The sequence below is a fragment of the Hydra viridissima genome, unplaced genomic scaffold (assembly GCF_058129835.1).
Source record: "Hydra viridissima isolate aposymbiotic clone 2 unplaced genomic scaffold, HvirCarnegie_v1 scaffold_96, whole genome shotgun sequence".
Lineage (NCBI taxonomy): Eukaryota > Metazoa > Cnidaria > Hydrozoa > Anthoathecata > Hydridae > Hydra > Hydra viridissima.
Window position 1 is genome coordinate 23,191 of NW_028324366.1, and position 23,560 is coordinate 46,750.

The 23,560-nt window shown below is 30.9% G+C and overlaps 1 protein-coding gene and 3 pseudogenes across 1 annotated transcript; 1 reads left to right on the plus strand and 3 right to left on the minus strand.

Moving 5' to 3' along the window:
* Positions 1-3,239: 3,239 nt before the first annotated feature.
* Positions 3,240-8,750, minus strand: LOC149875940 (uncharacterized). Its single transcript, XM_090075988.1, has 2 exons — positions 8,708-8,750; positions 3,240-8,612 (listed from the first exon to the last, which is right to left on the minus strand). The coding sequence occupies exon 2, from the start codon at positions 7,516-7,518 to the stop codon at positions 4,339-4,341; it is 3,180 nt and encodes a 1,059-aa protein (XP_089932114.1). The 5' UTR covers positions 7,519-8,612; positions 8,708-8,750; the 3' UTR covers positions 3,240-4,338.
* A 416-nt stretch (positions 8,751-9,166) lies between these two features.
* Positions 9,167-11,860, plus strand: LOC145195212 (uncharacterized; annotated as a pseudogene).
* Positions 10,380-13,751, minus strand: LOC149875941 (uncharacterized; annotated as a pseudogene).
* A 926-nt stretch (positions 13,752-14,677) lies between these two features.
* Positions 14,678-22,981, minus strand: LOC149875942 (uncharacterized; annotated as a pseudogene).
* Between the last annotated feature and the right edge of the window lie 579 nt (positions 22,982-23,560).

The window sequence follows — 23,560 nt, forward strand, 5'->3', positions numbered from 1 at the left end:
AATAACAAGTAAAATGAAAGATGATAAAAAGACAACAATTCCAATAATTAATTGCTGTTGTATTAATTGTAAAATGTAAAATGTTTGTATTATGTTTAGTAAACCTGTTATACTTTGCTTATATATACCAATATATTCATACAAACATACATATACATTTACATATATATATATATATATATATATATATATATATATATATATATATATATATATATATATATATATATAAATAAACAGGGTGTCTGCTAATATTTTAAGCTGGATTTCCCTGGCTTTTCCCTGATATTTACCTATTTATCGTTTAGAAAAATGCTCTTCAACTGTAAAAATATAAACAATAATACAACCCACATTAAATATATCAAGAGAAGTTCATAAAACTATCTGCCAAATAAACTTTTACATTATGTGTACTATATACAACTTATTTAAGTTATGTAAGTTTGATAGAGTCATCTTCCCTGATTTTTCTAAAATTTAACCTAATTTCCCTGATAATCCCCTGATTTTTTTGAAGATATCCGAATTCCCTGACATTTTCTTGATTTGGCAGACATCCTGTATATATTTATATGCAGATCTTGCGTATAAAGACCACTTAGCAACATTGCAACATAACATAACAAGAATTTAATTTGATCTAAAGTTATTAGTCACAACAACAAGGCTAAATAAAATTGACAAAGTATGTATTATGAATTTAGCAACTAGTATGTAACATAACAATGTTTTGTTACATATGCTATGTTATTATTAACAATAACATAAGTTATTTTTAACATATTTATCTTAACTAAAACTACTTGATTACTCACAAACTTAATCAAGTTATGATCAAGGTTTTGTGTTTAAATAATCGCTATTAATAAATGTTTAAATAATCGCTATTATTTAAAAAATTGTAGAATTTTATAAAAAACTTCAAATATTTAAAGAAACACCACCAAAAATTTATGCACCTAAAAAACGCAGATAGTCCAAAAATGTATCTGGCAAAAATGCAGAAAGTCCAATTTTGTTTTACGCGGAGATTGCAGATATGCCAAATTTGTTTTCCGCGGAGATTGCAGATAGTCCGATTTTGCGCGGAGCCATCGATGAGTAATTTGTTTGTGAGCAAACATGGCGAACACGCATAATTTAACATAAGTTTAAACTTTACTTGGAACACAGAATACGATCTTTCTAATTCGAATCTCCTTTGTTCGAAAACCTCCATAATTCGATTAAATGTAAGGTCACTGTGAGAAGCGTTTAAGAAAATTCAACTTTCTATAATTCGAGAATCTCTCACACTTGAACTGTTATTTTTTCCCCATAAAATTCGAATAAGAGAAATTGCACTGTATTTCATAGAAAGGATTTATTGTTTCAAAGTACATTATCTTATGATTTAACTATTTACCCTGCTTAATGAAAATTTCAACATTTTAAACATATTCTAAAGTTTCAACATTTTCAACATTTTAAAAAGCAACTAGCAGAATCTTTGTACTTAGAGCAAAAAAAAAATTGAGCTCAACAAGCTTATTCAACCATCTGCATCAGCCTGCTGTGTTGGGATGCTGGCTATTAAATTAGAAAATGATCGGTAGACCTAACTTTTAGTATCTGCGTTAGGAATCAAAAGTCAAGTTTATTATATGCTTTTGGAAAGTTGACCAAAGTTTTACCAAAATTAAATTAGCTTCCGGAGATCTTTTCTGAGAGCGAATACCAGTTTGAAATACCTTCAATGATATTGTCTGTCAGGAATAAAAGGGTTTCAACTTTGTTATGCATGACGTGATTGTTGCAGCTTGTGAATTAAGTGTTTACTTATCTCATCCTTTTTTAAAAACAACTATTTTTGCTGTTAGCAGCTAACGTTTGGTGAATTTGATTTTTTAAAACTGGACAATACCAAAGTTACTAAAATACGTTTTTGTTAAACATTTGTTTTGAAAATCTTTTTTTGGGGGCTTGACTACGTTTATCAAGTGTTTCTTAATGTTTCCACAGCGTGATTTTGTTTCTTATACGTATGTTTCTTATATTTAGCACCAAAACAAAACAAAAACGCCTTCTTGTTTAGTGAGATAGGTAAATTAGTTTATCTACAGCGGAATTTCATAACACGAATAAATACAAGCAAAACCAACCCAAAATTATTTAAAAAGTTTATTACATAACATTAACTGAAAAACATGAAATTTATGATAAAATGTAAATAATACAATTACTATATATTTTTTTAAATTTTGCCTCAAATTCTGTTAAGTTTGAGCGATAATTTTTATATTAAGTCTTGTCTCTTAATTACAATAACAACAGAATAAATTAAAAATATCATATGCGCTATATTATAACTACTCTTTATTGGAAATATATTTTCTAGTAATTCCTTTCATAAATCTCTGCAGCTTGATAAGCCACTTCATAACTTGTGTAGTAATTCATTTAGTAAATCTCTTTTGTGTAGTACCTGACTTGATTGCTGCTTTAAACTACATCAACAATCTTTTTTTAACTTGATAAAAAATATGGCAACCAAATAACTATAAGGACCCAACTAAACTGTTGTTAATTGCTTTTTCAGAATTCTCATTAAGTCTTTCCCTTCAGCATGATCTGGATAAGCCTCCATGGACTTTTTTAAAGACCGAAAACTTGTTTGAATATCACCAACCTACAATAAAAAAAAAAGAATCTACATCAGCCAAAACCTCAATATTTATTTTAAAATTATTTATATGAGGCATTGAGAGCCAGATTGAAAGGGAGGCTGTGTGAGGTAATGGTGAGAAAACAGTAAAAGATGTTTTGAAAGTTGAAACTATAATTTCGATGATTCATACAAATAAATACTATTCTCCCAAAAATGGAACTCATTTTGAGAAGTAGAGGGGTGAGCCTCATAAAATGAAATTAAGAAAATTTGAGGGTTAGGCTACTCAGTCGATCAACGCCTAAATACATGCATTTTATGTTCACTTAATGAGCCAGTCTTCCATTTTGTTTAACATTAAAATTACTGAGATTTGGGACTTGAGATATTTTCTAACACTATTTTTATTTCAAATTTTTTCTTATCGGAAAAAACGCTCATCAGTATTTTACATACAGACAGTAGTTTATGCATTTACTTAGAACTGATTACATATTGAAAGAAGTGTGAAATAATGTTCCGGGCGTCACACTACCTTTTTATAGTATCGAAATTAGCGCTAAAAAAAAAGCGAAGAGAACTTTACAACTTTTTGGTTATGAGATGACATTTCGATTAAATATTTTCATAAAGTTACAACTTTTTATTCTTTTTATTTACAAAATTACAATTTTTAAATGATTAATATTTAAAAGTTTCTGAGAAGATATAATTAACAGTTAACAAGAACATTTTAATTTAATTCATCAGGTTCACACATCAAACTTTTAATGTGTCTCATTAACAAGTTTGCCAGCTTCCATCATACATGATTGAGTGTCCTGTAGCAAAGTATCTTTAGTACGTAAGGAGTCTCTCAAATTGAGTTTTATTAGTAGTAGTGTTGATTAAGGAGCGAATAAAATGGAGAGCGTCAGGCAAGACAACTTCCCAATACATTAAATCAAGGTCTCGTAATATTAGAACAAGTGTGCTGGTTTTCAAAATGATACAATTGTATTGTTCGGTTTGACCGTTTCCCTGAAGATATTACAGAGTTATTCTACTGCTAGCTATACTCTTTTCATGAATATCATTGTATTGTTCGGTTTGACCATTTTTCTGAAGATTTCATGGAGTTGTCCTAATTGTAGCTATACCCTTTTCATGAAGAAAATCTTGGACATATTTAGCCAAGCGTAGCTAGGGCTAAAACCTGAAAATGTGCCTTGAAAAAAATTATGTTCAAAAAGGTGAAATGCAAAACTAAATTCACTAAGTTTAAACCTTAATATTGCATTTCACATAAAAATACGTTTGATCTTCATAGTCATTGATATCGATATCGTTGTTGTCGACGTTGTCGTCGTTGTCGTATCATCATAAATCATCATAAATTATCTTCATCTTTATCATCATCATCATCATCATCATCATCATCATCATCATCAATATCATCATCATCATCATAATTATCATCTTTAAATTATCATCATCATTATCATCATCATCATCATCATCATCATCATCATCATCATATCATCATCATCATCATCATCATCATCATCATCATCATCATCATCATCATCATCATCATCAATAAAAAATCAAATTATCAAATTAAACATATTTTAAATCGCTCACATGGGTAGGGTTCGCGAATCTCCCTATGCGTTATCCAAGCGCATGTTACCCGTAATACCTTTTATTTACTTTCCTTGAAATTCGTTTACCTTTTTGGTAAAACTGGAGCAAAATAACAAAATGAATAAGTTATTTGTCATCAAGTCTATGTTTAACTTCTGACCGTATTCTTGTGTTTTAAATATTGCTGTTCTTACTGTTTTATTTAAATCTGTCGGGGTTTTGAACATAATAGCCAACGGAACATTACTTTCCTTTTTCGGTACTTTACTTAATGCATTATAATCATTCATAAAACGTTGTGTTTTTGTAGTTGAGGGCGCCTTAATTAATGATTTTTCTAAAACATTATTCTCCTGATAAGAGTTAGTAATTATATAATTCCTTATACTTGGTATTTTGAGAAATACTGGGAACTTTAAACAGCTTGGGGAGTACGATACTTGAATTTCGAAGAAAGCTTTAAACCGATTTCCTACTTTGTTAATGTGTTCATTGATAAGTATCTTAGTCATCTTAAAATCATATATCTGTTCATGATCGGTGATTTTCGAACAAAGAAGAAATATTGGAATGAACAAAACGAGTTGCAAAAGTAGTGCAGTCATAGTAAGGCTTCTACTTTCCTTATACGGCTCAGAAAAATGGAATGAACGATTGAATGGTATGTTTTTGTTTGGAAAGTGAGGTAGCTGATCCGAAGTAACTTTCTTTAGAATCGGAGGATGAACCTTTCTCACTGGTTCAGAAGTATACTCTAATTCTTGTAGAGTCTCTAATTCTTTGTAGAATCTCCATTTTGTAAGGAATGCATTTTCATCTTTGAGGATTCTGATATCATGATTATCATTAACTTTCAACTGAGTTGTGCCTTGGTTTTCTGAACTTGTACTTAAGTCTTTTAGGGAATTTAAACTAATTTGGCTTGTGATACTACTTTCTGTATGTTCTTCTATTGTCGTGCAATACTCTTCTTCAGTTGTTGGATTCAAAATACCATCGTTAAGAGGTGTTTCAATAATTTCCAGCTGATCTTCATTGTCGTGATTGTAATTATCGCTTTCTGATTGAATTTTAATGTCTAACTCAGAAGTTGTTGTTTTTCTGCTACTTATGTCATTTTCATTAAGATGGTCTAATACTTTTGGCTTCGACGAAGTATCAATATGTCTTTGGTTTTCGTAACATAAGTTTGGTATTTCAATTGGAGTTTCATCAATTACATGCTGTTCGTGTAAATCTTCTATGGTAACAGGAATAATTGTTTCTTTTTCTATATTTTGGTCAACTTCATCGTTTATTTCCTCGTTATGTTCTGGAGTGAAATGTTCACGTGAAACGCAATCTTCTGTCTCAACTTTAGAATTATCATCGAGTATTTCGGGGTAGGTATTTGTGACTATTTCGTCAGTATTATTTTGATCAATTTCTACATTACTATCAATTTCATGAGAACTCCTTAATGAAATTGTTTCATTTTTGGTAATTTGTGGATCTTCACATTCGATGTCACTCATATCTTGGGGTTCGCAAGTTGTTGTATTAGGTTGATCAAAATCTTTCTTGTTCGTTTCCTTGTTCTCTTGTTGTAGTAAATTTCGTCCAGTAATGTTTTGTAACAAATATCGAAACTGGTCTTGTAAACAGTTCATCTCATGGGTGATCTGTTTATTGTTCTCACGCAAGTTCTGAATCTCCTGTTGTATATGTTTATCTTCTTTTTCATTTGGGGTGTTGAAATGTGGACGATTCATTCTATAAGATGTATAATCTCTTGCTGATGCATTGTCGTAATAATCGGTGTTGGTTTCATATGGGTAACTTTCATCAAAAGTTGACATCTGATTGTTTGTGTAGGGGTTATACCCGTAATCATAACAGTCGTTTCTATAGTAATCTTCTGTATCATCATACTCCATGGTTGTGTTATCCTCATATTGAAAATCGTTCTTGTGATATTGAGTCATATTATCTACGCCAATTATACGAACTGGCAATTCATTCCTTTGATTTTCATGGGTGTCTGTTCGTGTATTTTCACCGTTCCTCCGGTTGTCATTTTGTCTTCTCGGTCTGAAGTAATTGTCTCTATAATTTGGTTGTGGATTATTTGAGGTAGTAGATCTCCAATTTTGGTTATTCGAATCGGGTTGAGTGTATTTATTTTCATTATTTCTGTTCCAGTTATCAAAATTTCGTGGTGTCCATTTTCTATTGTTTCTCCATCGCGGTTGTTGAGTAAAGTTTTTCCTGTACTGATACTGAGAGTTGTTATTTTGTGGAATTCTAGGATCTTGGTATTCCTGTCTGCATTGTCTTGCTAAATGTCCCGCCTTATTACATACATAGCAGATTGGTTGGTTTACTGGAGTTGTATTGCAATCCTGATTATTCGTTTGTCTCTGTAGACGCATTTTTAACTTTCTGTTCTCGTCTTTGAGCCTTGCAACTTCTCTAGTCGCATTTTCGGGATTAGCTAAATTCGCAGGTGTTGTATTATATGCAACCACTGGTGGTGCATCATTCTCAGCGAATGTTACAGTGCTAGGTTTAACCAACTGGTTGTGTGCTTTTGTCACGGCCTTTACTACTGTTTCCATTATGCGAGCGTTATCATCGATGTTAACTGAATTATTTACTCTTGCGATTCTAACTGCTTGTGTGTATGTCTCTGGTTGGCTTAAAAGAAGTTTTCTCTTTAGATAATAATTAACTCCTTGAATAAAAAGATCTCTTTTGGTTTCTTCCGAAACATTTAACTCTTGTGACAACTTCTCTAAATTTGCTATGAAATGTTCAAGTCCTCTTTCTCCTTCTTTCAATTCATAAAGTTGGGTTTTCTTCATCCAAATACGTTCTGGTGGTTCGTACTCATTCTGAAAAGCTTGTTGAATTAATTGTAAATCTTGTTTTGTTTGGTTTGGAAGGGATTCATAAAATATCGACGCAGATTTACTTAAGCAAAGAGGAAAAGCGCTAAGTTGTTCGTTATTGTCCAACTTGTTAAAGGTAGCTGTTCTCTTAAATTGAAGGAAAAATTCTTTAACGTCATCATCTTGTCCTCCGTTAAACTGTGGTAAACTAGACTTATCAATTGCTGGTCTAAATGAGTTTGCAATCTTTTCTAACCAATTAAGAGTGTTTCTCTCATCGTTTTGTTCAACCAGAGAAGCTTCCGCTTCTTGTTTTGCTGTAGAGTTCAAAAATCGTCTGAAAGCTTTTTCCATTTTCTTTTCACTTATCATTTTATTAATATACTCATCTCACCAATCATTTTCCTCATGTCTTAGTGAGTCTCGATCAAAATGTTCAGTTGGTAAAACTTCAATGTCGGGTGTGGTACAGTTGGGTGCAGGTGGTGTTTTTGAGTAAAATAGTGGTAAAACATTAGGATTATTGCTGTTATGAGGTGAACCTGAATGGCTTGCCATAATTTTTTTGTGTTGAAAAAAATGATGTTTCACTGATTTATGAAGAAATTAGTGAATAGAGTTGATCTCGGTAGGGAAACTCCAGTGTGAGGGCGGTGGATTTTCTTTTTATTTATTATTATTAGGCGGCGGATTTTCTTTATTTGTTTATTATTATTAGTCTTCTTACGTTTGATTTATATGTTTATGTTTTCTTCTTTTGCAGTAAAGGGGAAGGGGAAGGTTCGGGTTTTGTGTTATGTTTGGATTAGGTATATGGAGGTTGGGAACGAGGTTAGTGGTCTGGGGAGTATTTGGTTAGGAAAGGGCTAGGTTTGGGAATAGTTTGGTTAGGAATGGGCAAGGTCTAATCAAAAAGGCTTAACTTGTATTTGCCGTCCTCAGTATGTTCTATAATATAAAACTCAAACAAATGTTCTATTAATGTGTAATGGTAAGCACTCTTATATTTGTGTGACGTAAATGTAATGGCACGGATATGCTAAGGTGTGCGGCAAAGCATCAAACTTTTCAATAACAATATTTAACTCATATAGTAATAACAACAATAATATTAATAATCGAAATGCAAACAAAAGTACTTACAACTGGTTCTTCTTCTCTTACTTATTTTTCTTAATAAATATTCTCAAATATTCTCGTCAATATATATTCTCTTAAAATTAACTCATGCAAATATCAATAAATCAATACAGATAATAACGCTTATTTAGAGTTACTCAAATATCTTTTCTTACCAATTCTTCTCGTAAGTTTCTCTTTAAAATCTTGATGAATACTTCTCATAAAATTCTCTTTAAATCTTTAAAAATCCTTTTCTCATAAATTCCTCTTTTAAATCTCTTAAAACTCTTTTTATAACAAAATCCTTTTTCTTCTTTAAAATCCTCTTTAAATCTCTTAAAACTCTTTTTATAACAAAATCCTTTTTCTTCTTTAAAATCCTCTTTAAATCTCTTAAAACTCTTTCTCTTAAAAATCTTCTTTTAAATCTTTTTAAAACTCTTTCTCTTAAAATTCTCTTTTAAATCTCTTCTTCAAAAACTGTCTTCCCAAAACTGTCTTCCCAAAACTGTCTTCCCAAAACTGTCTTCCCAAAACTCTAAGATTCTTTCTTTTTTTGAGCTTTTATAGTTCTCCATTATTATATTATTATTTGTTTCGTTGCTATATCTACTCATCATTAATTTACTTGACATGTAAATAGGTCTCTGTGTGTACGTCTTTTCTTAATCGTTGTTATTTTAATTTTGCTTCATTAGTATTTTTTTCTCGTGTTATCTTTTATTTATATGACATGATGAATAAGTTTCGGTATATCTTTTCTTAATCGTTGTTTTTTATTTTTGCTTCATTAGTTTTCTCGGGTTATCTTTTATTTATTTGACATGATGAATAAGTCTCTGTGTGTATGCCTTTTCGCTGTTTTTAACTTTTCTCCCTCCTCACAATATCTTCAAATATGGTCTTCTGTTGCATTTTTAATTGCAGTAATCGTTTTGAAAACTGCAAGAAGTCGTTTTATAGAATTCCTAAGGTTATTAATCACCATGATAAAGAAACGGAATTGTTGTCAACAGAACGAAGAGCAAAATGGTTTGCTGTTTTAAAACTTAAAGATATCGATACAAGTGCCAGTCACAACAGAGTTTGTTCTGATCATTTTTCTTCTGGTTATTAATTATTCATTCTTATATTATATTAATTTATTCATTCTTATTCATATAAAAACTGGCGCTATTTTTCTTTCGCACCCCCCTATTTTTATTGCAGATTATGATAGAGAAATTTATGCTGATTCAGAAAAATATAAAAACATGGACCTGAAAATCAACGGAAAGTGCTCTACTTCGAAGTCAAAGTTGTAAGAAATCCCACTAAAAACCCTAATATTCGCCATTTTGAGAATAATAAGTTAATGATCTTTTAGCTTACAAAAGCAAAACGTTAATAGCATGGTTTTTACGTTAAAAAAGTCGTTAAAGTATGTTATGCGCTCGATGTAGCCATAAGCTTCTCAGAGCGCAATATTGTACACGCATGCGCAATTATTTTATTATAACAGTGCGATTTATATTTCACAATAAAGCTGGTTGGATAGGCGGTTAGGTTCAGGGTAAGGGTTAGGGTAAGGGTTAGGGATAAGGGATAAGGGATAAGGGATAAGGGATAAGGGATAAGGGATAAGGGATAAGGGATAAGGGATAAGGGATAAGGGATAAGGGATAAGGGATAAGGGATAAGGGATAGGGATAGGGCAATACAATAATAATTATTCATCAATTTTTCTGCATTCTAACATTCTACGTTCAACCTTTATTTGAAATCTTCCATTAATTTCATTTTGTTATAACACTTTCGTTATAATACTTTAAGATTATAATGCAAAGACTGATGGAAACCAGGTCTGCTTATTGCGCAATGTAACGGTAATTAATTTTCGTTAAAACCGAAAGTGTTTTAAAAAAGATTTTTAAAAAATGGCGAATATTAGGATTTTAGAGCACTTTCCGTTGATTTTCAGGTCCATGTTTTTATATTTTTCTGAATCAGCATAAATTTCTCTATCATAATCTGCAATAAAAATAGGGGGGTGCGAAAGTAAAATAGCGCCTAAAAACTATATATAAGATATTTTTGTACACGTATAAGAGCCTGCATAACTGAAAAATGTCTTTTTGCTTGTCAAATTGGGAATTTTGTTTATTTTGATATTATCTTTATATAGTTAAAATGTTTATACTATTACATCCTTAGGTAAGCCTTCAAAACTGTTTGAAAAGACACACCCTGATTGGAACCCAACAATAAATGGGCTATAAAAACAAGTCTCAATAGCGAAAGGTTCAGCAGAATAAAGAAGCGACAACATGAAGCTGGAGTTATGACAACTGAGAACCTAATAAGTAATGAAGAGTGGACTGGTATTTCTACTAATAGTGGAAATTATGAACATAGCAATGAAAGTACCATTTTATGAACATAGCAATGAAAGTACCATAATATGAACAGACAAACACAAACTGATATGTCAGCAAATATAAATAATTCACTTGAAAATAAATTATTAGAAAAAGATTGATTTACCAATTAGAAAAAGATTGATTTACCAGTTAAATAAAGAAAAAGGTTGATTTACCAGTTAAATAAAGAACTTAGTCTTGATAAGATTGGAGCTATAGAATGGTTTACTACCAACAATAAAGTGACATTTTATACTGGTTTACCAAATGTTAAAATGCTCATGACTTTATATAACTTCATATGCAATGATATACCACATTCATCAAGATCAGCATTGTCTAAGTTCAGTAAATTAACATTGTCTTTGATGAGATTACGTCGTAATCTAACCTTACAAGATCTTGCCTATCGTTTTGAAGTCAGTAACTCAACAGTTTCTACTGTATTTATTAACCCAACAGATGTCCTGTTTATTTATTTACGTCAACTTATAAAATGGCCTGCACGTGATCAGCTATGGAAAACTACACCTAATTGTTTTCGGAAACATTTTGGTACAAAAGTGGTTGTAATTATTGATTGTTTTGAAGTTTTCACACATACACCAAGAAACCTTTTAGCAAGAGCACAAACATTTTCAAGTTACAAACATTATAACACAGTGAAGTTTTTGATTGGGGTAACTCCACAAGGTGTTATTAGTTTTATTTCAAAAGCATGGGGTGGTAGAACTAGTGATAAACATCTCACTGAAAATTGTAATCTACTCAATAACTTGTTATCAAGTGATATTGTTATGGCTGATAGAGGTTTTGATATTGAGGAATCTGTTGCTGTTTATTGTGCATCAGTGAAAATACCAGCTTTTACCAAAGGAAAACGACAACTTGACTTGATTGATGTTGAACAAACGCGTCATATTGCATCAGTTCGAATTCATGTAGAACGTGTAATTGGAAATCTTAGAAACAAGTATACCATATTAAAAGACATTTTGCCATTGGATTATGTGATCAGAAAAGACGACAGTGGTTATTCAACAATTGATAAAATTGCAACTGTCGCATGTGGACTAACAAACATGCGTGATTCAGTTATTTCAGTTGACTAAAACTAGTATTAGACATTTTATTTAGTTTTGTCTTCCTATATAAAGTCTTATTTAATTTTTTAATAGAAGGCTAATTACAATCTGGACATATCCAATTCTTCTTTGGTTTGTTTTTTAACTTTAAACATTTGAAATGAAATAGTTTTTTTAAACAATCAATGTTATTACATGGAAACAGTTCACCATCTTCTTTTCCATTGCAATAACAATTTTCAATGCTTGTACTTAAAGGAACAATTTCTTTGTCTATTTAATTTGTGAAAAACTTAGCCACCAGTTCTGGGAATATTACATATTTAAACTTGGTTTCACATTCTTTAATAATTGTTTGCCATAAATTTTCATCAGGGAAAATGCGTTCTATGTGGTAGTCTTTTTCTGTGTAAATAAAAAAATCATAATACTCTTTTTTACATAAATTTATCTCTGTTTGTATTTGATAGTAATAGGGATGCTTTGTTGATAACTTTGTAACATTGTCAATCTTTTGTAAACAAAAGTTCCTATCGTTTTCAATGGCTTCGAAAATAAAATCATCTTTATGTTTAATTAGGCATTTTATTTCAATACACCCATCACCACAGCATGTGCAATAAACAATTGCATCAGGTGATGCTCCCATATATAAATACTCTGTAGACAAAAATAAACCACAATCTGAAATCTTCCAATTTTCGTGATGAACACTAACAAGATTGGTGTAAATACTTAGTGCTTTTTTCTCATGGATACTCCCATATCTAGTAGCTTGTGTTGAAAACCTATTACTTATGGGATAGCAAATTTTTTTAATCAAAGATATTTGTTTGTTTTGGCTAGAATGCATTACATTGTAAACATTTGATGCGGTAATTCTCCCAGCACGATATAAAAACCAATTCTGCGATAGCGCTTGCTTCCTTGTCAATTTCTCAACAGCCATCTGTTGTTCAGTAGTAACTTGACTAAATTCAATCTTTTCACAGTTTTCACATACCTCTAAGTAACTCATATTTAACAAATTTAAATCATAAATGTCTGATAACATTTTTGATAGTAAATCATTCTGTTGTTTTGGAATATAAATATCATCATAAGGAGGTATTATTGATAAAATTGCAGGTTTAGAATTACACAGACTCATTTGCTTGAAAAATATGTCAACTTGTTCTTGTGAAGGTCCTTTACATTTTTCAAAACACGACTGTTTACTTTTTTTTTTACTAACATATTCACTAGGAGTTGCACAGTTTTCTTTAAGTTAAGTTGTCAAACTTTCTTTTAAGCGAATCTGGTGATGTAAAGTTTATGTCAACTACTTCAGCATAAGGTACTGATTTCAACGAAGTAGGCAACATCCAATAGGCCTTTTCCTCAGTTACAGTTTTAGAATCTCTTATTCTGACAGTTGCATCAATAAAAAATAAAACAGCTCCAATGTGTGAACAAGATTCCCCCAAGCTAGCCATGCAGTTGCAGTGAGCAGATAGTACATCACCATTCACATGAGCTATAATTCATACTGATGTTGGTGGTTCATTTAATTGTTGAGAATTCAAAACCTAAAAGATAATTTAGTTTTATACCTTTGCTGCAATATAACTTTTGCTCCAATGTATCAAAATAGTATATGAAGCTTACATAAAAGAGAAGTAAAATTAAATCACCTTTCCATGGACCAAACATATAGATTTATTACTGAAGAGCTTTATGCCAACATCTCTCACCCAACCACCTAAGAAATATTTATACGATTCTAAACTTTTAAAGCATTTAAGTTCTTCTTTGGTGGCAGGGCTTGATGCAAACAATAAATATGTAACAATATCAGCATGGGAGATTTTAGGATAGAATTCTGGATACGTCTTTTTCAACGTATATGGATCAATATTATCAATTTTTGAGATCTTAGTTCTATATCTAGTTTTACTTTGGTTTGAAAGATTTTTATAATAATCGCTTTCTGCCATACTCAAGACAAATATTGAATAAGCTCAGTGTTATAATTTGGGTAAGCAAAAGAAAGTATTACTCAGAATACGATCAAAGTCCGCACTCAAATTATACTAATTATGCGTAAGCTGTTATTTTAAAATTATGCGAATTGTTCAATATCAATAAATAGGCACGGGGGGCAATCACGCAATTGGAAACGACCCCGCTTTGTGAAATTGATGTTAGAAATGACCCTACTATTGTACGACTGTATTTTACTCATTCGCCCTGTCCATAAAAACGGCGCAATAATAGAAACGTAATTGATGCTTTGAAATCTCTTCGTTATCAACTTGGTGATATCTAGATTCATGACGGCACAAATTTCACAGAAGCAGCTGTTTATACATCACGGAGATGTCTGGTTATTGCAAAATCCATTTCTAGTTTAAATTTGGATGTTTCTCTGGTTGCATGGTAAAATGTGTTGATTGAGACCAATAAGACTTGTAAACAACTTCAAGCAAAATAATTAACCGAATTAAACCGGAACTATTATAAAAAAGAAAAAAAAAACACAACAAAAGCAACCTTTAGGCTGTGTGTGTTCACATTGCCTAACTAATGGATCATACGGAATAAACATATTAGACCGTTCACCGTGCAACTATGTTATAAAAGCTTTTGTCATGTTGTAGCGGGTGATTAAGATCCAAAAGGTATCATATACGTTTTTTGAAACTATGTTTAAACACTGAATTGTCTTTTTCAAATGCTGCTTCAAACACCTAGTTATCTTGTTACATGATATCCAGCCATGAGATTTTTCTAAGAAAAAAAATATATATCAGCTTAAATATTGTAGACTCTAAACTTTTAAAGTGTAATTACAATTTCACAACTTTAATGACGCTGAATTTAATTACTCAAATTATAAACTTCTTTAAACTAAATAAAAAAGGTTTTTAAATATTAAAGAACTATTCAAGTTAAAATACTACATTGTAAAGTAATTGTGCATCGGCAACAACACCATTCAACATTCTCACATTCCAAAATATATTGAGGTATACGTTCACAATCACGGTGAAACCAACGTTCACATTTTCCACATTGCACCATATGTCTAAATAGATTAATACTTAGTGTACAAATAAAATCTGAACAGAAGTAGCACAATAATTTATATATATATATATATATATATATATATATATATATATATATATATATATATATATATATATATATATATATATATATATATATATATATATATATATATATATATACATATATATATATACATATATATATATATGTATATATATATATATATGTATATATATATACATACATATATATATATATATATATATATATATATATATATATATATATATATATATATATATATATATATATATATAGATATATATAGATATACATAGATATATATATCTATATATATCTATATATATATGTATATATAGATATATATATACATATATATAGATATATATATATATATGTATATATATCTATATATATATAGATATATATAGATATATATAGATATATATATACACTGGCGAGCAAAAAAAAGTGAACAGTACAATTTTTCAGTAAATTATGTATTATTAATCAATTAAAAATATAATACATAAAATATAACATATCGCTTATATTAAATACATATACATACACATATATACGACTCATTTTGAAAAAAAAAATTAATATTTTGTGTGGCCACCACCATTTTTCATCACTTCATTTAATCGACGCGGCATCGACTCAATTAAATTTGCTATCAAATGGTCAGGTATCGTAACCCAAACTTGTTTTATGGCTGCCCAAAGATCATCCAAAGATGAAATATTATTTTTATGGATCTCTTTATCCATATAGTCCCACAAATTTTCAATGGGATTAAGGTCTGGACTTTGGGCAGGCCAAAAAAAAGAAGATATTGTTATCCTTGAGCCATTTTTTAACTTGTTTAGACGTATGGCAAGTAGCATTGTCATGTTGAAATTTAATTTCATCCTCTTCTAATTCTTCCAGTGTGGGCAGCAAAGATTTTTGTAAAATACTAATGTATTCTTTGGAATTTATTCGTAATCCATCTTCGACTCTATGCAATCTGCCCACACCTTTGGCAGAAAAACAACCCCAAACCATAATTCCAAGATTACCCTTTACCGTTTGGTGAATACAATCTGGATTTAATTGTTCGTTCTTACGTCTAATGCACATCTGTGGACGATCTGAATGCAAACAAAATCGTGATTCATCTGACCATAATATTTTTGTCCAGTCTGTGTTTTTATTATTTTTTACCCAAGCTAACCTTGCCTTTTTATGGCGTGCTGTAAGAAGAGGTACTTTTTTACATGGGTGTATTTTGAACCCCTGATCTTTAAGACGCCTCGAAATTGTCCATCGGCTAACCTTTTTATCATCAGAACACGTAAAAGTTTCTGCGATATGCGTCATAGTGGTTTTTCGATTTTTTAAAACATTGAATTTTAACTTGTGACAATCTCTTTCCGTCATTTTTCTTGGTCTGCCAGAACCTTTTTTTCTAGCTGTTGTTTTATTGTTTTTCTGACATGAAAGTATCTTGTGAACTCCACCAACACTAATGTTTACACCTTGAGCTTTCATAATTTGAATAATTTGGCGTATCGATTTACCGGACGCACTCATTCCAACAATGATTCCTTTTTGTTCCATTGTTAAATGAGGTCCTCTGTGAAAGAAAAATGATAATATTTTTAGAGTAATATATGAAGAAAATATTTATTTAATGATAAACTATGTATTCTAAATGAATATTTTTTTTTCATAAGAATCCAATAACATCAAAATTAAAGGGGATTTTTCATTTTAAATAAGTTAGAGGCATAAATAATAACCAAAATAAAAATAAAAAAAAATTACCTTTTATTTGGAGACATTTTTTTCCTTTTATTTTTTATAATAATAATATAGCGATAATACGACCTATTTCACCCACGCTCTAATATCAACTACAGATTTTGCTGACAACGTTCACTGTATTCATATCTAATGTTTAGAAGTTTATTCATGTTTTCTTTGAAAGATAAACGTAAATTCTTTGATAGTACGAACAAAAATAAACAAGCTTGTATGAGTTTCTGACCAGAGCTCTTTCATTTTATGCGTAAGCAGTCGCTGTTCACTTTTTTTTGCTCGCCAGTGTATATATGTATATATATATGGACAGAGAGAGAGAGACTGAAAAGTGGAAACAAAATTTTATTGCTACTTCACTTACTTATCTTTGATAAATTTATCTGAAGCCATCCAAATTTGCCGGCATATGCAATAAAGAGTAAACTTAAATTCTTTTTCTTTACAAAACCTTGCCAATTTTTCAGTCTTTGGAAAATCATTTAACTGGTTTTCCACAATACTTTGAAGTAAATTGTTTCTCATTTCATTACTTTCAAATGAAACATAGCACGGATTTGAGCCAGTAGAAGCAATATGCTGTGCAAATGCCAATGCAAACAAACCACAATCTACATTATTTGTTTGTTGTTGCACTGGTAAAACTCGTACTGTCAAGTTATCTTTGGCACACTGCATTATTGTACAAATTTGCCTGACAACATAATTTTTCAATTTTCCTTTAAACATGCTGTCTAAAAGACATACCTCACCTTCAGAACAGCCAAAAGTGCTAATTGTCAGCCAATGTAAATCACCATCATGAAATATCTATACAAATGATTCCTTTACCACACAAAATGACAAATTTTGGCCCAGAATTAGATCCTGCAGACCAGAAACACCAGTTATCATTTTTTGCACTGAGTTGATAACAGTGTCTGACAACATCTGGTTGGTTGTAATATCTTTTATATCATCCGAGGAAAGATTTTTCTTAGGAAACATAGTCAATTTTTTTGCTGAATGTTCATCACCATTATCAGAAAGAACAATCACCTGGTTAGCAATAAACATTTCCTTGTTTACCGGCTCTTCAAAAATTTCTTTTTCAAATGTGCCTGTTAAGTAACTCTCTTCAGTTATAAATACTTTAGAAGCAATGATTGTTTTTTCTTTCCGAGCTCCAACGCGCTTCGTTTGAACTTTTACTGGTTTCCGAACAGAAATTGAAATGTGCTTATTTTTATTTTTTGATTTAACATCTGTTTTAGTAACCGGAATCCCAGATTCTCTAGCTCTTCCTTTATTCAGTTTGTCTATGAGAGAAGAAATAGTTTTGTGTAACATAACAATTTCATCGGAGTTTGCCTCGAATTCAAAAGATAGATTTCTTATAGTATTAAGCATCTCCCTAACATCAACACCAGAATAAATGTGAGTATATTGTTGAGCTTCTACAATAGTCTCTTCTTCTTTTAAAGGCAAAAATGACTCTTTTAGAGGTGAAAATGACTCCATAGAAGGTAACAAGGAGTTTGAAAAGATAAAAGGGGTTTTTCTTGCAATATATCATAGTCATCTGCATCCAAATTCAAGAATGGAGAATTTATATAAAGTTTTGATAATGCATCCCATGACCAAGTAGGATACTTTCGGAATGCAGTAAAGAAGTGTTTGCATGGGGAGCCTGTTAACATCCAATCATAACAAGTACATTTTGGCATAGTGTTCTCATTACCAAAGTACACAAAGTATTTGTTAGACGACTCAATAGTGCTAGATACAGCAAAGATACTTTCTTTTATCATTACAACACTGTTTAAATCCATGTGATCAGCAGTTGATCTTCGCAATAAGCAATGCTTAACAAAACTACGAGGACGATTAAAATGATATTTTGGCACACAGCACCCATACCTTCTGTACCGTGCATCCATTTTAAAGTTGGCATCAGTGTAGCTAAATTGAATTGATAAAACACAATAAGTAACAGTATTATAATAACATCATTACTATGAGCAATTTACAAATTGACATTAGTCCCATCAAACATTAATTCAATAAGTTAATTTTATTTTTAACTTACCTTTCTAGCTTATCAGTGAAGAATTCTTCAATCAATAAAGTTAACATGCCTGTCAATGAGGAGTTGTTATATTTCTTTAAATAGGAATATTTAAATGATTTATTTTGTCTTTCCACACCATTATTTGTGTTGCAATAAATTAAAAGACAATTTTGTCTGTACCATGAGATCCACCTCTAAATTAAAAATAAAGGAATTCTACTTTCACAAGCCTTGCCTTAAAATAATGCAAACTCAACCAAATAGTTGTAACAAGTATTGGTCTCAAATAAAAGTTTAATTATTCAAAGTCATCCTTTTCTGAAATACCTTTTTTATAGGAAGCCAATAAGTTTCAAGGTAATGTTTTAATTTTGAAAACCCTTTTGACACCAGAATTCAGAGAGTTCCAACCTTTTCATGGCATCTATTTCCTCTTCAAAAGATCTTGACCAGGCAATGGATCTCAACATTCTTAAAATATCAACTTTTCTGCTACAACAACCATTTGTTGTTTTTTTAATCCAACGATCCCATGCCTGTTCTCTATGAAAATCGCAGATGAATACTTCACATCCTAATAAAATAACAAAATGTTATTAATAAGTAATTAGAACTTACGTTGCATGAAATATAATATAAATATATGAGATATATAGAGATAAAATAAAGACACACCAATAAAAACAGATTCCAAAGCACGTATCTCCTCATTACAATAGTCAGTTATGCAATATAAAGGTTGAAAATTGACATTCCAAGATTTAATAACATTGACCGCTTTTGAAATTGTCTCAAAAGTTTCACTTTCAGATACAAATGTTGCAACTATTTGATAATCAACATTTGTTTTTACCACTAAGAAAAACAATGGCAACGAATATCGAGTAGTTTTGTATGTTGCATCTAAAAACACCATTTCATTACCATATCTATGTAGAAGTTTTTTTTGCCAATCAGCATGATATACAAACAAAAGCTCATCACTTCTATGACTACTTTTTGGATGAAAATGTATTTTCACAGAAGCATCAGCCTTCCACTCGCTTATTTTGTTTTCTAAACAATCTTGATCAATGCTTGAGAATCTTTAAAGTTAATATATTATATATAATAATTAATAATTAAAATTATTCAATGATTATACTAATCATCAAATAATTTTATAGATTAAACCAAAAACTCAAAATTAAAAAAATTATTACCTGAGCTTTTGACTTTCAATACCTATGTGTGAACGAATGACATTGTTTCTTGGGTAGAATCTTCTGTTGTTAGAAGGAGGCAAATCCTTTTTTCCAAACATATCACTCACAGTAATTTTTAAAAGTCTCTTCATCTCACGAACATTTGAAACACCTTGTTTTACAAATTCAGAAATCTTTGCTGACAATCGATGATCAATTTTTTGAGAGAGAAGTTCACTCTGAAGTTTTAAACAACAAATGATGTAACTAATCTACATTACTACAACTATGTTTGTTCCCATTAATGGAGTACTCAAACATACATGTAGCAAAAAATTAAAACTATGTGCATGCAAAAAATAAAAAAAAAACCAATACATGTGTAGAAATAAGCCTTACCATAAAAATTTGAAAACATATATTCATATGATTTGTAAGAAACACATTTTAAAAAATCCAATTTTATATCAAATTCAATTTTCTGTTTTGGAAATTTTTTCTAGACATGTCTGAACAAATGTTGTACTCTATATAAATTATTTTTATGGTGCTGTTTTCTCATATTTTTCACATTTTCATGTAAAAAATATATTTGCTCCCCCTCTGAGTATATTTTATCCTACATAAAGTTTTTAAAAAAAACATTTCTTTTCTACATCCTTTATATCAGATAAAATTTTCTGCATTGTTGAATAATTATTTATTGTAAAAATAATTTTGGCCAAATTTTCACTTATTCTGGATCACATTGCTGTATCTATAATTTTAGTAGTTATGAATAAAGAAGACTATAATTTTAAAATAATTACTCAAATTTTATTCATTTAACAAAAATCAATACAGTCTGCAATATTCAATCAAAGCACAAAATAATTACCTTTCCAAGGGGATGATTTCTGTGACACATTAGGCAGTCAATTTCCACTTTAATTTTTCTAGAATATACCAGAGGATTTTGTTTTATCAAAGAATTTTTAATATCTTTTGACACTAGCTCTTGTTATAATTTATTAGATTCGGCATACTCTACTTCTGATGATTACGCTTTTCTTTTCTTGGGGCAATGGACTTAGGCTTAGATTTATTTGCACGCATTTGTGCAGCTTCTTCCAATTGCCGTTTGACTGGAGTATCCGTTAAAACAGCAGACTTTCCTTTCTGCTTTGGTTTTCTGTTATTTTTACGCATTCCGGCTTTAGGGAATAGTCGTATTTGTTCCGGAGAAATAAGTTGACAGTCAGTTAGTGAGGTTGGTATTTCTATAGTGGTTGATACTGATGTTGAGGGTAATGTTGTCGATTCAATAGTTGTATCTGAAACAGTTGGATCTGGTCTATCTGTAACTGTTGCAGCTAAAAAATCTTCGTCTGTAAATATTTGGGAATCAAATGGATAGATTCCTGCTGCTTTGAACCCTTGGGAAATATTCCCTGGCGTAAATGCTAACGGAAAAGCAGTCCCCAGTAATTCTCCTATGTCATAAATTGTGATTGGAGTCGCAGGATGGTTTGTCATCCAATCATTGCAGGCTCTGTTGTAGTGTTTTTTTAAGGGACCGAATACGCTCACATCCAGAGGCTGCAACTTATGGCTGCAGTGCGAAGGGAAGGTCAGCAACATTATGCCATTAGTCTTTGCATAATTCAACGCAGCAATACTTAAGTGGCTCTCGTGGTTGTCTAATAATATCAACTTTGGACTGTCTTTTGTAGGTCTTACGTGATCGACAAAATGTTTGAGGACATCAATAAAAATATCTGAAATCATCCATCCAGATTTTGTTGCTGCACCTTTTGTTCCAACAGGTGCGCCTTTAATCATGTGTTCCTTAAAAAACACTCTGGGAAACAGCAAATATGGAGGTATTGCAGTTCCTGCAGCTCCAACAATACAACATGCTGTAACCAAGACACCTCGTTCAGCTGATGTTGCCTGGCCAACTTGCTTTTGCCCCTTTAAAGCCCAAACTTTTTCTGGTTTATGTACACTTGTGAGACCAGTCTCATCTAAGTTAAAAATGTCTTGTGCTTGTAGATTAAATCGGTTAATAACACCTTCTAAATTTGAAAAAAATGCTCCAACATTAGTTTTATTGAAACTAGTGCAACGGCTAAGACTAGTTTGTTCGGGGGTTCTTAGCGCCAAACTCTGTCGTCTCATAAATGAATGCAGCCATTCTATTCCAGCCATTTTTTCTTCTGTCCAATTACATTTCACGTTTTTGTTATTTGCTATGGCAAACTCAAAAGCTAAGCGACGAACTTGGGTAAATGAAAGTCCATGGTGCATGTTGACTGCATCTTGAATATATTTTTTCAGTAGCAATTCTTCACTTGAGTTGAAAACGAGTAAATGTTCATTTGATGGTCGAAAATTAACCTTAACTCCATCAGGTGTATTTTTAACTTTGAGCACATACCTGGCTAATGTATTTTTTGGTATCTGATGACTGGCCGCTGCTTTTCTTATCGATAGTTCTCCTTTTATAATTTTTTCAGTTGCCGTTTTTAAAGCATCAATGGAATACGATCTGTGCGTTGTGGTACGTTGACGTTGACGGGGCATTTTAATTTAATTTATTTATAAACTGGAATAAAAAAAAACATAATTAGTTGATATAAATGTTAATTAAATGATTATATTAAATTAATTTTTCATTGGTGGGGTTAAGTGGGCCGTCCCATATAACCACATGAATAGCCGGCCCACTTAACCCCACTATATCAAAGTTCATATTTTTACAAAAACTTACCAGTATTTTAAATATTTGCGTAATTTGTGATAATTATTCAAATAGGCACTATATTAAAGTTCAGAAATCAGTTATTAAAACTCACAAAACTTGATAAACACAGATTCTATCAACTTTCTAACGCTGCAGTAAAACAATACATGTGACTTCCAAGAACAACAAATGCTTAATAAAATTTTAAAATGGCTGCCATTTGCATTCAAAATCAGCAGCAAGTAGTGCCACCTAGTGGATCGTTTGGGAAACATCAATAAAAGCGGTGTATTCAAACTGCAGAAGTATGAACAGCCAGTAGCCCAGTTAACACCTGTACCCAGTTAACCTCACTTTACCCTAATCTCTTTCATGTTAACTTTAGCTGGACATTCAAATTTCTTAGTGTCTTGAATAATCACATACTCGGATTTGTACCAATGATCAAGCTTCTGTAATAAAAAATAAAGACATTTACTTTTTTATTATTTAATATCTTAAAAGATTTTTAAATGAAATTGCAAATTTTCACAATTAAAATTAAATTTGCTTTTTACTTTTTGATTTTCTTTTGCTTCAATATACTTTTGCTTAGCATTATAATTCCGATCAAATCCATGATGACAGTCAAACCTTTTTACTGACAAAACAATGTAAGGAGTATTACAAAATTCTGGGGATGTTTCCCATAATACCTTATGCTTGCGGGAAAATATATCTAAAAATGAAACAATATATATATAGATAATAAAACACTAAAATACATATTACAACTTTAATGAGGTAACTCTGAACAATCATTTAGTTGTCATTGTTTCAATATTCTTTACCTGTACTACCAAAGTCTTTTGGAGTTGAGAAAGCAGCAAACCTATCAGTATTGTATATCTCATAGTTATGAAGACATTGATTAGCTTCCTCAACCGAATTACATATGTAGGTATCAATTTTATCTGAAATGTGAAGAT

Bases quoted from the DNA above. Each gene is read 5' to 3' on its own strand.
- LOC149875940 (XM_090075988.1), bottom strand. From the start codon at position 7,518: ATGATAAGTGAAAAGAAAATGGAAAAAGCTTTCAGACGATTTTTGAAC.